The 14,947-nt window shown below is 38.2% G+C and overlaps 1 protein-coding gene across 1 annotated transcript in view; it reads right to left on the reverse strand.

Moving 5' to 3' along the window:
• Positions 1-4,368: 4,368 nt before the first annotated feature.
• Positions 4,369-14,947, reverse strand: part of LOC136884980 (plasmolipin) — a 212,731-nt gene continuing 202,152 nt past the window's right edge. The window contains exons 3-4 of the mRNA XM_067157347.2: positions 12,609-12,722; positions 4,369-6,101 (exon numbers count right to left, since the gene is read on the reverse strand). Of these exons, the coding sequence (XP_067013448.1) occupies positions 5,994-6,101; positions 12,609-12,722 (222 nt within the window). The 3' untranslated portion in view covers positions 4,369-5,993. The remainder of the gene's footprint in view (positions 6,102-12,608; positions 12,723-14,947) is intronic.

Consider the following 14,947-nt stretch of genomic DNA (forward strand, 5'->3'; position numbering starts at 1 on the left):
TAGTACCAGTAAGTAAAATGATGAATTACACAAGAACCTTTTATCTGGATTAAGTGGAACTGGAAATGATCCGGATTATCGAATATCCGGATAATCCAAAAAAACTAAAATGCAAATACAGTATATATTACATAATCTATTAACTAAGTTGTAAAACTTTTCTTACATTTACGACTCTTTTATGCACTAAAATAATGTGCAAGTTTTTTCTGTTTTGGATTTGTATAGCATTTGCATGGCAGCACGATCACGAAGACATTTTACTAACAACAGTTCTGCTGGTGTGGTTTCAGTCAAGGACTCTAAATAGGCCATCATTTTGTCCAGCTGCATTGTTGCCTCTCCATGAGTCACTGTTTCTTCCGATGGAGCGCCGGTTTCATTTTCGAATTCACCATCAGTGAATTAATAGTGCCTTGCATTCAGAAGAGTGTGGGCTTGAATCCCACCTCCGCCGTCCTGGGAATCCTTTTCCACGGTTTCCCGTTCTCAATTCCAGGAAAATGCTGGGATGGTACCTTTGATAGACCGTAACCGAATTACTTCCAATTCCTATCCTTAACTATCCTTGGCGGAAAAGACACCCGAGAAGAGTCGACGCCATAAAAGAAATACTGTAACAAGTAAAAATGAATTATTATTTTTGATCCAGATAAACCGAAGATCTGGATTAATGAGGGCTGGATAAACAAGGTTCTTGTGTACTAGCATACAGAAAGTTAATCCATCTTTCAAATGAGGAGGGGGAATAAAGTGCTCATTCACTCTACAGCAGCAACATGTTTAGAATCATTTTCGCTGAACAGCTCAAGGTGAAATACACGTTGCAACATTCCCAATTTGTCAGGAGGCAAGGGACAAGTGCTGCTATCTCTCAACAGATTATGAAAATTATGTCATTCAGAAAAACAATGCTTTACTACTTTAATGCTGATGACAAGATCTTAATTACTGTACTGTGTGTGTGTGCCTGTTTTCATGCAAAATGTGATGGTATATTACACAAGCCAAACAAATAAACTATTCACACCACTTCAAACAAAAGTGAACCTAAAACAACCTTTCCTGATGTTTAGTTTCTCTGGAAGTATATTTGTACCTATGCCAGGGAAAATTCTTTCTCAATAGGAAAGTAAGGCCATGCGGGGGGGGGGGGCAGAGGGGGCAAATGACCAGGGGCCTGGGACCAAAAAGTTAAGAATGTATTAAATAAATTTAAATGCCATTAAGAATATAGTGTTCTGTTGTTTAAAAAATGAAAATCAAATCAAAGTAGAGCTTGTGTTAGTGTGCAACAGAGAAGTATGATGTTGGGCTTACGCCATGACAAGAAAACACTGTGAAACTCTTCACATTTCACGGAGAACTCTACAAGGACAGGTCGTGAAAGCATCAATGTTAACATTGTTGTTGTTACCAATTTTGTTCTGTATCATTTTTGGGGTGAATGCGAAAGAATGTGCACTAATTTTGCAACAAAGTGGCACAAAGGATACCCCAGAAATCTGCCAGAATGCTTGCTTCAAAAGTTACACCAAAAATACACCAAGAACACATCAAGATTACACCAATTTTGAACCAGTGTATTTGTGGAGTAAATACGAAGAAAACTGCACAAATTTTGCACTAAAATGACACCAAGGTGATTCCACAAAGGCAACTTTGGAGCCTTTTTGAAGCAAATTTGGCTCAACAGTGGTACTGACAATAAAGAAGGTTGAAAGAAGAACTTTGGTGAATTTTTGGTGCGAACTTGGTACAGAAAGTGTCTGATTGATGTATTTCATTTTTGGCGTAACTATGGTGTAAAATGTTACTTCTCTTGCACCAATTTTGTTAGTGCAAAAATGGTGTAAATTAATTTAAAAAGATCATGTGTAATTATGGTGCAGTTTTGTTGCATTTTTGATTGGTGTTAAATTGGTGCATCCATTAAGAGATACAAATTTCATAGTGTTCCATATTGAAGTGAGTTCACTATTAAGTTAAAGAAGGTATATGATGGTTCAACTTTTCCTCTTCCTATAACCCATCCACCTTAAACTACTTCACCTCCTCATTTATTTTCCTATTTTTCCTTTATATTAATCATTTTTTTACATTAACTTTTTCTTTCCTTTTTACCTTCCTCCTCTTTTCCTAACTTTCAAATTCATACATTATGCTATTCTAAAATCGACCTCAACTCTTACCTGCAACATATAATGTGCTATGTCATTACACTCCTCAACTGTTCCAATTTTGCCCTTTTAAAAATATTTTTTCCCTTCACAATTGTTTTTTCTAGGTCATATGTTTCAGTAACTTCAAGAATCTAACATACGAGTTTCCTTAACTTGGATATATTTCTTTCGACAAATAATATACAACTATATTGTACTATTACACTCATATCAGCAAAGGCTTGATACTTGAACTTTTTAAATTTTTTCATCAGGTTTCCACAAACGTTTGGAAGCACAGTGGTGATCAGCACATGTCCTGCTACTCTTCAAGAACTTGCTCCGTACTACATTTACATATTTGATCTACGACTTCTTCATGATTTTTGGAACTATCAACACGCTGCGTTGATCCCTAAAATTATACAGTGCCTCATGAACTGCAACTGAAGAATATGTATTTGATCCTAGACTTCTTCATAACATTAAAATTTCAACACACAGTGGTCCCTAAAGTGTTATAGTGCTTCAAAAATCTTTAGGTCTTTACAAAGGGTGTCGAGTCATCGCTGCTTCAGTCTTCCTGTTGATCATCTTCCCACAACTTCCACGGTCAATCTTCTTGCTGTGACAGACGTCTGCTCAAAACACGTGTCAATACCATCCTAGCCAGCTTTCTCTCATCTTGTCTGTGATTGGTGCAATTCAATATCTGCTGCAGGTTGGGGAAATAATCGTGGAGTGACAGACCCGATGTCCAGCAAAGTGTTCTGATTTCCATAACGGCGAGTCATTGTTCTGCTTCCTTGGATCAAGGCCAACACTCTGCACCATACAGTACAACTGGACAGATGACAGTCCGATATATTTTCCACTTTAGCCAATCAGCAATTTTCTTGTCACAGAGCACACCAGTCATAGAATGCCACTTCAACCACACATTACTGACGCGCTTGACTACTTTCGTACTGAGGGTCCCATTAGCAATGATGGTGAGCTCTGTTTAAGATTTCCTTATGAGTTATTACACTGCCAAGGTGTCAATACTGTCAATTTTGATGGTATCCATTTCATTTGAATCTCTCATCATGTACTTCATCTTTTGAACATGAAGATGTGGTTGGAATACCTCTGAGCAGGTTTTCCATGCTTGTTCTTGGAGTTTGGTCTTGCTCAGAGTCCAACACCACATCATCAACATACAGAAGGGTCCAATGAATGATCTAGTAAGAGAATCTGGATTTAAGGAAAATAACTAGGGAAGTTTTACAAACCTGCAACCCACTGGAGAAGCCATTCCTGTTTGATATTTTAGTGATGGTTCTCCCAGCTAGAAATGTTCAATTTCATAATGGAAACAAAGAACAATCTTCTTCTAATGATACTCTGGTTCAAGTTGTTGTTGGTCTCGTTGCATATTGAATGCCCTGGAAAAGAGAGACAGGAGGAAGACGTAGGACCTGCTGGATGGGTAAGGTTAAGACTGACGTTGCAGGACAGTGGATATTGTCAAGAAGAACAAGAGGAGAGTGGGGATTCTTATAAACAGTACTGGAACCAATGACGATGAAGAAGACTGTAGTTATTCATTAAAGTTCATGTTTCCTGGCTCAGTCTGACATTGCTTCCACTTGCCTGTGCCAGGGTCCTCACTTTCATCTATCCTGTCGAACCTAACTTGCTCAACTGCTGTTCTTTTCTGATCCCAATGGTATTAGGTTTCCTAGGTCTAGGAAGTCTTTCATTTTCATGCCCTTTGTGGCCCTCATCTTTCTTTGCCTGTTACCTTGATTTTCGAAGTGTTGGACCCCTTCCATCTCTTCGCTCTGATTAGTGTTAATAGAGTATGTTTGCCCAGTTTTACTTCCTCTTAAAACAGTAATCATGATCACCTGGGGGCTTCATTCATCCCATCCCTGACCTGGTCACTGACTAGAAAAAAGGTTGTAGGTTTTCATTCATTCCATCTTGTTATCCTACAATTGCATTTGTTCAATAACATAATTTGGAAGAATGAAGCTGTATATATTTGGACAGAGCCGTGTGGTCGTCGACATAACCGTTTTATTTTGCCTCGCTGAACCTCCAGTTGTTAAGTCATCTGACCTGACCTATCATGGTTTACATTCACGTAACTCTGATCTTGCCGTAACTAATTTGGGAGATGGAAGGGGGAGAGAACATTTTATGAAATAAAAGACAAATATGACACTTAGTAATTAAAAAATATTTAATGGTGATAAAATTTGTAAATTGACTGTAACACAAGTTATCTTCCTCTGCCAGTGCTGTAGTTTGATACATACCTACAGCACATCAGCAATGAACATCCAATGCTAAAGAAAATTATTGAAGTTCAGATTCAAGTAACAGAAACTTAATTTATTACCTTTTTACAAAACTTACTGCAAGTTACAAACCAAACAAAGATTTTCTAGTGACCAAAATCTCCAACATTTCTGATAAAACTGGGAAACAGACTATCACAAAACAGAATTATGGTCATGTTGAATGAACCAGTAATAGTGGTTCATGTTACTCGAGACGACTAAATTGCATGCTATATTTCTGAAATTTTGGGATGCACTGGTTGGTAATCCCTGCTTTGCACCGAACTCGTCAACACTTGGTTACTGCAAGTGTGTCCTTCAGTACTGAAAGGTAAAGCAAGTTCTTTGAAGGATTCTTGAAAAATGTCAGTGACTGAGGACTCAAATAAATATGGACATGTTCTTTATGTGATATACAGGATGGTTCAAAACTACACTGCAAAATGTCAGTGTTTAATTCCTTACATGTAGAACAAACAAAAAGTTTATACAAATATGGGTCCAAAAATTTGTAACTTCTCAGATCTCATAGACTCAAATAATGTGAGCTGCAAGATTAATTGCCCAGAGTACTTCATGCATGATGAAATTAGTTTTTGGGTCCATGAGCAATTTAATGCAAGTCATCCTGATCACTGGATAGGTACACAAGTATCTCGGCCTCCACGGTCATCAGATCCGAGTGCACTGGACTTCTTTCTGCAAGGAGTACATAAAGTTGTTGGTGTATTCAACTGCAAGAATTGTGCTGGCTACATAGAACACCACACCAGACATTTTTAAGAGTGTTCATAGTGCAATGTGGCGACAAGCAGAAGCCTGAAGAATGACAGGGTGGGCATTTCCAACACTTGTTAGGCGATCAACAGACGCCATTATTAGAGGAAAACTACATTCTAGTGAATGACCTGAGATTCTGATATATCAGCAATAAAATTTCTCTGGACCTATATTTATATAAACTTCTCGTGTCTTCTACATATACAGAATGCAACCCTGCATATGCATTTTTGAAGCACCTCGCACAAGCTATACTGGAGTAAATCCCGTAACTTTTTTTTAATACTCGCATAAGAAACAGTGAACTACATATGTTGATGCAAATGATTAATTCCATCCGAATTTCCAAGTTGGTAGAAGAAAAATGTATTTTTTTGCCTTGACATCAAACCACCATGTGGTTGTGATCAGGAGGGGGCTCTGTGAATCCTATTATCTCCAACTACAGCACTGAAGACGTAACATTCATGTCCACTCGAGGCTGTATCCTTCTCTCTCATCCTACACACTTAGAAGATAACTATCTTATCAAAATAAAGAGTTTGTGATGTAATCCACATCATAACAGACACACACAGTTAGTTCCTTTGGTGACCACGATCATCTGTACTGTCCACATCAACACTCGATAAATACTGCTTCGTCTCACACCCCAATGTGGTTGTGACCTGAGGTGTAACCACCTCCTCGTTGAACACGCGACTCACTGCTCTGGAACGAGTTATGCTGCGGTGGTGGTTGAGCTAGTGGTGGTGGTGGTTCCTTTCCATTCGATGTACAGGAAGTAGGTGCCTGCAGCGTAAGCCAGAGCGTTGAGGATGCCAAACACCTGGGAGAAAAAGACACGATTATTTGATTGTAAAGTATAAGTAACACATATAGATGCACAAGGAAAAGTAGAGACAAAGTACAGAGAATCGCACATTATCATAATTCGTAGAAATGACATTACAATAATAATTTGGGGATATTAGGTCATGCAATATTAAATATCAGACTATGTTTTTCAATCCTGTGACGGGGATCGTCTTCAGAGCAATAGCAAAGCATGTAATGGCAAGTGTCACTCCATAGTAACCAAAATCAAGATAGAGAGACCCTTTTAGATATGCAGTTCATTCCAGGGCCTCCAAAGTCAAGGAGAAACGTGTTTACAAGTTGACTATGGAGGGTAGCCATGATCTACTCAGTATATAGCCATCACCTTTGTTAAAATTATTAGAATGATTCTAGGTATAACATGTTTATCCTTATAAAGGACAGAAGTTGTATCAAAAATTATTTGTTGGTCATTATGTATGGCATGTTCTGCCACAGCGGACTTCTCTGGCTGGCAAAGACGTAAGTGTCTGCGATGTTCTTTAACCCTTATTGCCACCTTCCTACATGTTTGGCCAACATAAAGTGATCCACAGGAGCAAGGAATCATATATATTCCAGCACAGTTTGAACCAATAGGATATTTAACAAATCGCAAGCAATTGCCTATGATTATATTAGGCTTAAACATGGTCTTGATATTGTGCCTCCTGAGAATATTGTCAATCCTCTCTGTGACAGACTGTATGTATGACAAGAAGGCCAGGCTCAAAGGACGGGAATCTTGTGACAATCTGACATCCAGATTTAGGATGTCAGATTGTCATGTAATTATTAATATTGCACAATCTAATATTCCTAAATTATTATTATTATTATTATTATTATAAAATCACACATTACATCATCAACCAGAGAGGAGGAGACTTAATGTGGGAAGATGAATACTGAGCCCAATCTCTTTCCTGCTCTTCCCACAAGGATCTGTCCCATCAATATTCCTATTTTTCTATATATGACTTGATCTGTACCTTTTTGTTCCTTTCCGTTACTTTTAATGACCTCTGGGGTTCCTTTTCTCCTTTTGTGTTCGCCTCTTTCCTTTTCATACAAGTAATGAACTTCATTAATATTGAAGCTATGTATGTTTCAAAAGACTTCCATTGCATTTGTTGATTGTATTTTATCTCTGATTTTTTATGTATCACTGTTTTTGTTATATGTCTTTCTTCTTCATGTTATTTTAGCTGATGATGACCTCTAGGCTAGGTCGAAACATGTCCTAGGTAGTATTTAAAACAACTATGTAGCTTTTTAAACAGACCATTTATTAAGTGGCAAATGTGTTTTGAACCGGTGCACTTTATACAATTAAATTCTTTTAGAAAACTCCTCACAAAAAGTAAATAAATAAAATATAGCTTAATGTCAATGCACAGAATTTATCAGGGCGATTTTGTAGAATAAGTTGAAAGAGTTCTTTTTTCTTTTACAATATGTAAGTAGAGAATTGTCACTTGGTTGCACCTGGCTGCAGTTTATTGAACTGACTGTAACACAGCACAGTACAGTACATCTCTCGCAACACCGCGGCATGCTCCTCACAAAAGGCGTGCGCCTAATTATTTGAAAATAATTACAGCAATGAAAACCAATATCAAAATACCGTATTTTAGTTAGGAAATGATACGTCTTGATGTGTGGCGCACCTAACATCGTATTATGCACAAATATTGTTGAACATTTAACTTCTTTTTTTTTCACACGTTCATTCGACAACAGTGTATAATGCTAATAAAAAGTTGGTGTACTAATCAGTTTCGAACGCGCTCTCTGCCCAAAGTTAATATAAGACTAGACTTACTACTTGTGTGCTTTGATATTTTATGAACTTTATTAGAACAGTTTTTGATTTAATTTTGTTTGTATATTTTTTTGTATTCTACTGTAACCCAATAAATTAAGATTCGGGAAACCATGGTTAAAAAGAGACTTGGTGGAGAAATATTAGAAATAGTGCAAGCAATGTACAGCAACTGTGTTAGCAGAGTACTGATCTCAGCTGGAAAGACAGAATGGTTTAGGAATAGGACTGGACTAAGGCAGGGGATTGTGCTGTCACCTCTCTTGTTTATTATGGTCATGGACGAAATTGTAACGGAAGCCTATGGAGATAAAGAGATGAAGATACTGATATTTGCAGATTATGATGTGATCTGGGGGAAAGAACAGCAAAGAAGTGCAACAACAACTCGATGTATTGAACGAAAAAACTGAGAAGTATGGCATGAAAATCAGTAGAGATAAAAGCAAGACTATGGTGATGTCAAGAAGGGAAAGGCAAGGAAAGGGCACTTAGAAAATTGGAAGTCAGAGACTGGAAATTGTGAACAGCTTCAAAATACCTAGGAAGTGAATTAATGAAAATGCTAGGGTGGACATGGAGATTAGCAGGAGGATACAGGAGGGCAATGCATTCTACCAAAGTGTAAGAAAACTTGTTTGGAGCAAAGAAGTACCAAGGAAAAGTAAAGAGATAATATACAAAATGTACTATGTACCCATACTGACTGGGGACTTGGACTTACACTAGCAGGCAAGAGAGTAGAATTCAAGCCAGTGAGATGAAATTCCTAAGAAGTACGATAAGAAAGACAAGGAAAGACAGAGTGAGAAATGAAGATGTTAGGAAGTAAGTTGGGATAGGAAAGCTAAATGAGAGAGTTGAAAAGAATAAACTAAGGCAGTTTGGACATATAAAGAGGATGGAGGAGAATAGAATTCGAAGACAGATGCTGGAGGCAAAGTGCGAAGGCAAGAGAGCAAGAGGAAGATCTAGAACAAGGTGGACTGAATCAGTGAAGAGCAGCATAAGAAGACAAAATTCAGACTGGGACAAGATTGTGGAAGAAGAATGGTGGAAGGAAAGAGGAAGATGGAGAAGTGCCATAAATACCCCGACCCGGCTGGAGCTGGATAAGGGGAAATCATGATGATGATGATGATGATGATGATGATGATCCGAGACTTTGGTATCTGTTACAGAATATAGTTCTGTAGTTATTGAAAAATAAAACTAATTCGTTGAATACAAACATCTAAGCGGTGCCAGGTTGGCAGTTCAACTGCTCTGCCATTAAACCACGCAGACAGTCAAACTTATTGCAAGATTATTAAAAATTAATGCTTGATAACAAATAATCCCTTTGCTGAAATAACTTGACAATACATTGCATTACTTCCACATCTCACCATTAATCATATTCTGGATGACCTTAGCGAAACCCAATATGGCTTTCAGTTGAGTCCAGATCGTGAAGCTCTAACAGAATTAAGTTTTGCTGATTATGTAGTTCATCATCATCATCATCATCATCATCATCATCATCATTTCCCTTTATCCAGCTGTAGCCGGGTAGGGGCAAATATGGTTCCTCTCCACTTTCTTCGGTCTTTCCACCACTCCTCCTCCAACACTGTGTCCCAGTAGTAGTTATTGTTGGAAAAGATTCTGAGTCAGCTTTAGTACTTGCTCATGCGGCCTGTTTGTGCGGAGAACGGAGAGGAACTGAAGGCCGATCAAGGCAAGTCCTGTACCTTAAAATTCTTTTAACATAATGCCCTCTTTTCCATCAACTTATTTTAATTCAAAAATTGTCTTTCTTACACTTCAGGTCCCGCATTGGATCGAGAACTTTCTGGTTTCACAACAAATACTTCTGTCAATACTGTAAACACGATCCACTTGCTTAACTACCTTGTAACTTAGTGTTTACCTTATGAAAACTGATGATACAGGCCATTACCAAGTTACATATTATCTACAGAGGAACAATGATTTACATTAATTCTGTTGTTTATTTACGCCATGCTCAAAACACAGTGGCAAAGACTTTTAAAACCATTTGTTAATTTTTTCACTCCTATTTTATTGTCTGACTTGTCTCTAACTTGTAAATTTCGTAAGAATGATTTTTAAGCACTATCACGTTGTATATTTCTCCCAATTTATGTTATTTTATTACTAATGGTCTATATTTTGTATTGTAAGGTATATATCTGTTCATTTAACCTATTGTGGCTAATGATAGTGATGATGTCCAAGGACATCGAAACCGGTCCCTAATAAAAATGTTGTGATCTTTTATTAACAACATAATTTGTATTGATATAAGGTGGATCATTTGTACTCTCCTTTGTTGTGTGTTAGTCTCCTTTCAATACGGACCAAATATGAAGTTTTTAATATTACACATTTGGTGTTCATTAAATTCTCTGCCATACATGCCCAAGACCGATTCAGTTCACTGTGCCATCTGGTGGGCCTAGAGTGAAACTGACAAGCAGACAGCACACTGTAGCTCAGGCAATACGATTATTATTACCTCACAAGGGTCTCATTCGGCGTAACAAAGCATAGGTGACCAGAAGTCTTGAAAGTAGGAACAGATGTAAACACAAATGAAGTCCGAGATTCAACCACCTCAAACAATAGTTGCCGATGAACTTGGCAGTACACAGGCTCATCCAGGAATTTAGTTAAAATAATCAGCCAGTTATTTTCTAGCTGCACTTCACATCTTTATGCCATCATTTTATTAGTTCTGGTATTTCATTTGTTATTTTAATAAAAATTTCTTGAATATATGTCCTATGTGTTAAGTTATTTTAATATGATACTGTAATCTTTGTCTTGTAAAAAATAACAAACCCAGCATTACAAACAACATTACTCAAAGAGGGAATGAATGACATAACGATGAATAAAGGAAGACACAATTGGAGATGTAATATACTTTATACACTGCGATAGCTGTCTCCCAATCAGGAGGTAGATCCCTAACTTCCAGGTCATTGAAAGGGGTTGTTCTCGAGTCTTCAGTTTCAGTGAGAGAATTGGAAAGCCAAGTAAACAGAGGAACCTGCATAAATCATGTGTTTATCCAGCTTTTCCCTTACCCTACATTGACATTAAGGATTTGTCAAGAACAGCCCCCACAGTGATGAATCAGGCTCACCAGGAGTAGAAGTACTATACAGAGATGTGAAGTTTGTCTTTGTTTCTTTTTCTTCCAACATTGACCTGTCATTGTTCTAACAGAGACATAATTATCTATGCAGGCGATAGTCACTCGCCCGGTCGCCAGGGTTGAGAGCTTGTCTCCTGTCAAGCACTTTGCCGTTATGCACTTCTCAGCATCACAAGCTCTGTTCCTTTTCAGTCTGCCGAGAGCTTTCCCAGCGTATGGTTCAGTTCAGTCGAGTGTTCACGTGTTTACTCTTCAGTACGTGTATACATAATATCTTCACAAAGTACAGGAAATCTTGTGCGAAAACACTATGGCTCTATGCCACACTATGGCAAAGTGCTTGGCGAGAGGCAAGCTCCCAGTGCAGGCGCCCGGGCAAGTGACAATCCCCTGCACAAATAAGCCAATGTCCCTCTAGCTTTCAGTTGTGTGCCGTAAGTTCTGTCTACTTTAAAGAAGTTTGCACCCCTGGAGTAGTATTTGTAATAAAGGAGCATTATAAGAAGTTGAAAATCAGTACTGCATTGTCAACTTGTTACGTGATAGAAATGTACCATTCCTGTGTGGAGAGTTTAAACTTATTACGACTATGGAAAATAACAAAAAATGGGTATATTGAACCTTTAAATGATTTCTTCTACTATAGATAGCACTGGAAACTGTTTGCCATATAAAACAAGGACACTGGTAACCATCAAATTAATCACCAAGAGAATTCAAAGAAATTTGCTCCACATACAAAGAATCACTGCACGGGAAATTAGAAATCTGTCGCAAATTATGTTGTGGATAATTAAAGAAGACCTTAGGCTTGGAGTATACTGAAGAAGCACAGGACAAGCGCCAGAGAGTTAAGAGACTGTTGGAGAATCGTACAAATATTAGCCATCGCTAAATTCTCTTCATGTACAAGAATGTTATCACTGTGGAATAAAAACTGAAAGTGGAAAGAGGTCATTGTCCAGCATCAGTGATGGTTTGGTGGGGAGTGTCATATGAGGGTGACACATCACTGCATTTCTTAAAAAGAGGGGCAAAAACACATTCCACCAACTTCCAAAGCATCATCTTGTTCGCGAATAAGCACTCATTGCCTGCCCACAACACTGGCTGGAGTGCAAGGTAGCAGAGTTCAACACCGCTTGTCAAAGCTCCGACATTACCGTAATCCACTGGACTGTCTCTGTAGTGGAGAAGGCCTACTCTAAACCTCATCAAAGTATCGCGTTCTTGAGAGCAGACTTGGCGAAGGCAGCCTCAATATCACCAGAAATGGTGCGTGCAGTGATATACAAGAAATGTGTCATGGCAAAGGGAGAATGTTCAGAGTTATTTATACTGTGAATACACCGGGTCTCTCTATGCTGGGGACAGAACTTGACAGGATTTCAAACATCACTCATAATGACAACATGTTATACGAAATTTTCTCTAGCTGATCAGAATCGTATTAAATTTATTCAACTTGATGTGTAGAATATACTGACCCCGGCTGCAATGTTAGCACCCCTATACCAGTAGTAGAAGTCCGCCCAGACTGCTAGCTGGACGATGAAGGCGATGGTGTACAGGATGGTATCCATTGCTGTATTCAGGAGCTCCTGGAAAAGCATAACGAATAGGCTTTAGAAATCACAAACAATAATTAATGTGGATGCATGTCACAAAACACAGTTGATCACGAGAGAGCATTCAAGTTTCAATGTCAAGGTACTTGCTGCAAATATACTGTATGTGTACAAATGAATATACAACACTAATATGATGGAACATAACGTTTTTATCATTGTGAGATACAACACTTAATATTTTTGATCAAAAATATTAGAAGAGTTAAAAAATAATTTAGTACTTTTGCTTTAATTTAATTTCTTACTGTTTCTGTTAAAGCAGAATGAGATTAAATTTACTCACAGCAAAATCATGCACGCATTTAGTTCTAAGTCATCATCATCATCATCATCATCTTACAACTCTAGTTTCCCGGGTGTGGTGTACAGTGCCTGCCATCTCTTCCTATCTGCATACATCTTCTGTTCCAGAACATCTTCCCACGTAAGACCTCTCTCCTACACATCTGATTTTTCACTGTCTCTATCCAGCATTTCCTTGACCTTCTCCTTGATCTTTTCCCTTGGTCAGTAAGGTTGGAGTATTTTCTGGCAGATCTCACACTCTTCATTCTCATAATGTGACCATACGACTGAAGTCTATGCTTCTTTATTACAATGGTAACAGGGACCTTCCTGTTTACTTCATTCCTGATTTTGTCCTTTTGTATAGTTTGATTCATAGTTCTAATACAGAGTTAAAAATATACAAGTTATTCACCAAGACATGAACAACTTAAAGTGAATAGTGACCGTGACAAGTAACATAAATACAGTTGCCACCAAACAAGATCTTGCATGTACTTCCCAGTCCTGAACACCCTGCAGTAGGAACGTTACTACAAGGCTCTGAGAAATAACCAAGTGTTCCACAGCCAAATATTCCACTAATCCAGAAAGATCTTTCCAGAGAAATAAAGAAAAACATCATGAGAAGAACCAATCTGAAACAATCAGTACATTCAAAACTGGAAAGAGAAAATAAGCCATGCTCTCCATGACTTCCTGGACACTAAGAGAAAGGTCCCTGGATTTGAGCTTTCTTACAGAACTTGGGTAACTAAACAGTTAGGACAAGCCATGGGAGATGTGGCTCACAAGTGGTACAGCTTGACAGATTATCCAATACTGAACACCTTCAACATTTATACCTGAATATATTAACGACTTTTTGTAGGCTGCTCCATCCTCACTTCAGTGGATCGAGCAAACCATCTTTAAATTCTAACAGTTTGTGTTCTGTACTTTCAATGTTTTATTTTACGTGTAATGCCACACACTAAATAATATAAAATATAGGGTGAATACAGGAGGTGACAATTAGGAGCTCTATACCTACACAGAAAAGATCACGGACGTCGCCACGAAGAGATGTCTGACCTCCTGTGGCACATATCAAGGATGAATTCTACCAGGGTGACCAACCGTATTCTATCCTACTGGCAGAAGACCCTGTGGTTAACGCAAGTGGCTCAAGATCTTCAGGAACTAGGAATAGTTGAAAGTGACATCAGAGACAAAGGAGGTTCGAGGACAATCTGCCCCTTAAGAAAACAGGTGCTCCCTGGACAAAGGGGAGGAAGGAGCAGAGAAGCCACTCCCAGCGATAAAGTTGAATGTCGGGTCCTTATCAAAATAGAGAGAGCGAGGTGTGTTGTAACGTGGAAATACATAACCATTTCTCATGGCACTTTTCAGTCTAATGTTTACGGAAAATACAATAGTTGCTAAGAAAGAAGTTGCAGTAGCAGTGAAGTACAGCTCAAGGACCAGTCAGGGGTGATATATGTTACGAGGTAATTGCGCTAATTGAATCCAGCATGCTAGCAAGGTCTGTTATCCTGGAGTGTTTGAAAATAGCTAGAACTGTGGTGCTACTTCTGACCTGTCAGATTGGAGACCTATTGCAGTCTGTACTCTACTTCGAAGAATTATACACGTTTACAAACATTTGTAGATCTCTGAATATCAGCGCGGCTTCCCCTGGAACTCAAATTAATACCTTTATCCTATCAGTATTGTTCTCAGACAAATCTAAGAAGAAGAATGATGTTCTGGTATTTTTAGACACTGCAAAAGTATTTGACAACATAGGGAAAAAACAAATGAAGAAGACTCATTCTTCTCTAGGTATTCGTAAAAGACTATTCAACCTTATCATAGAGTTGGTTTAAGCCATATCATAATTACTGAGCGTCATCAAATGTCTTTGAGAG

Source organism: Anabrus simplex, chromosome 13 (genome assembly GCF_040414725.1).
Source record: "Anabrus simplex isolate iqAnaSimp1 chromosome 13, ASM4041472v1, whole genome shotgun sequence".
Lineage (NCBI taxonomy): Eukaryota > Metazoa > Arthropoda > Insecta > Orthoptera > Tettigoniidae > Anabrus > Anabrus simplex.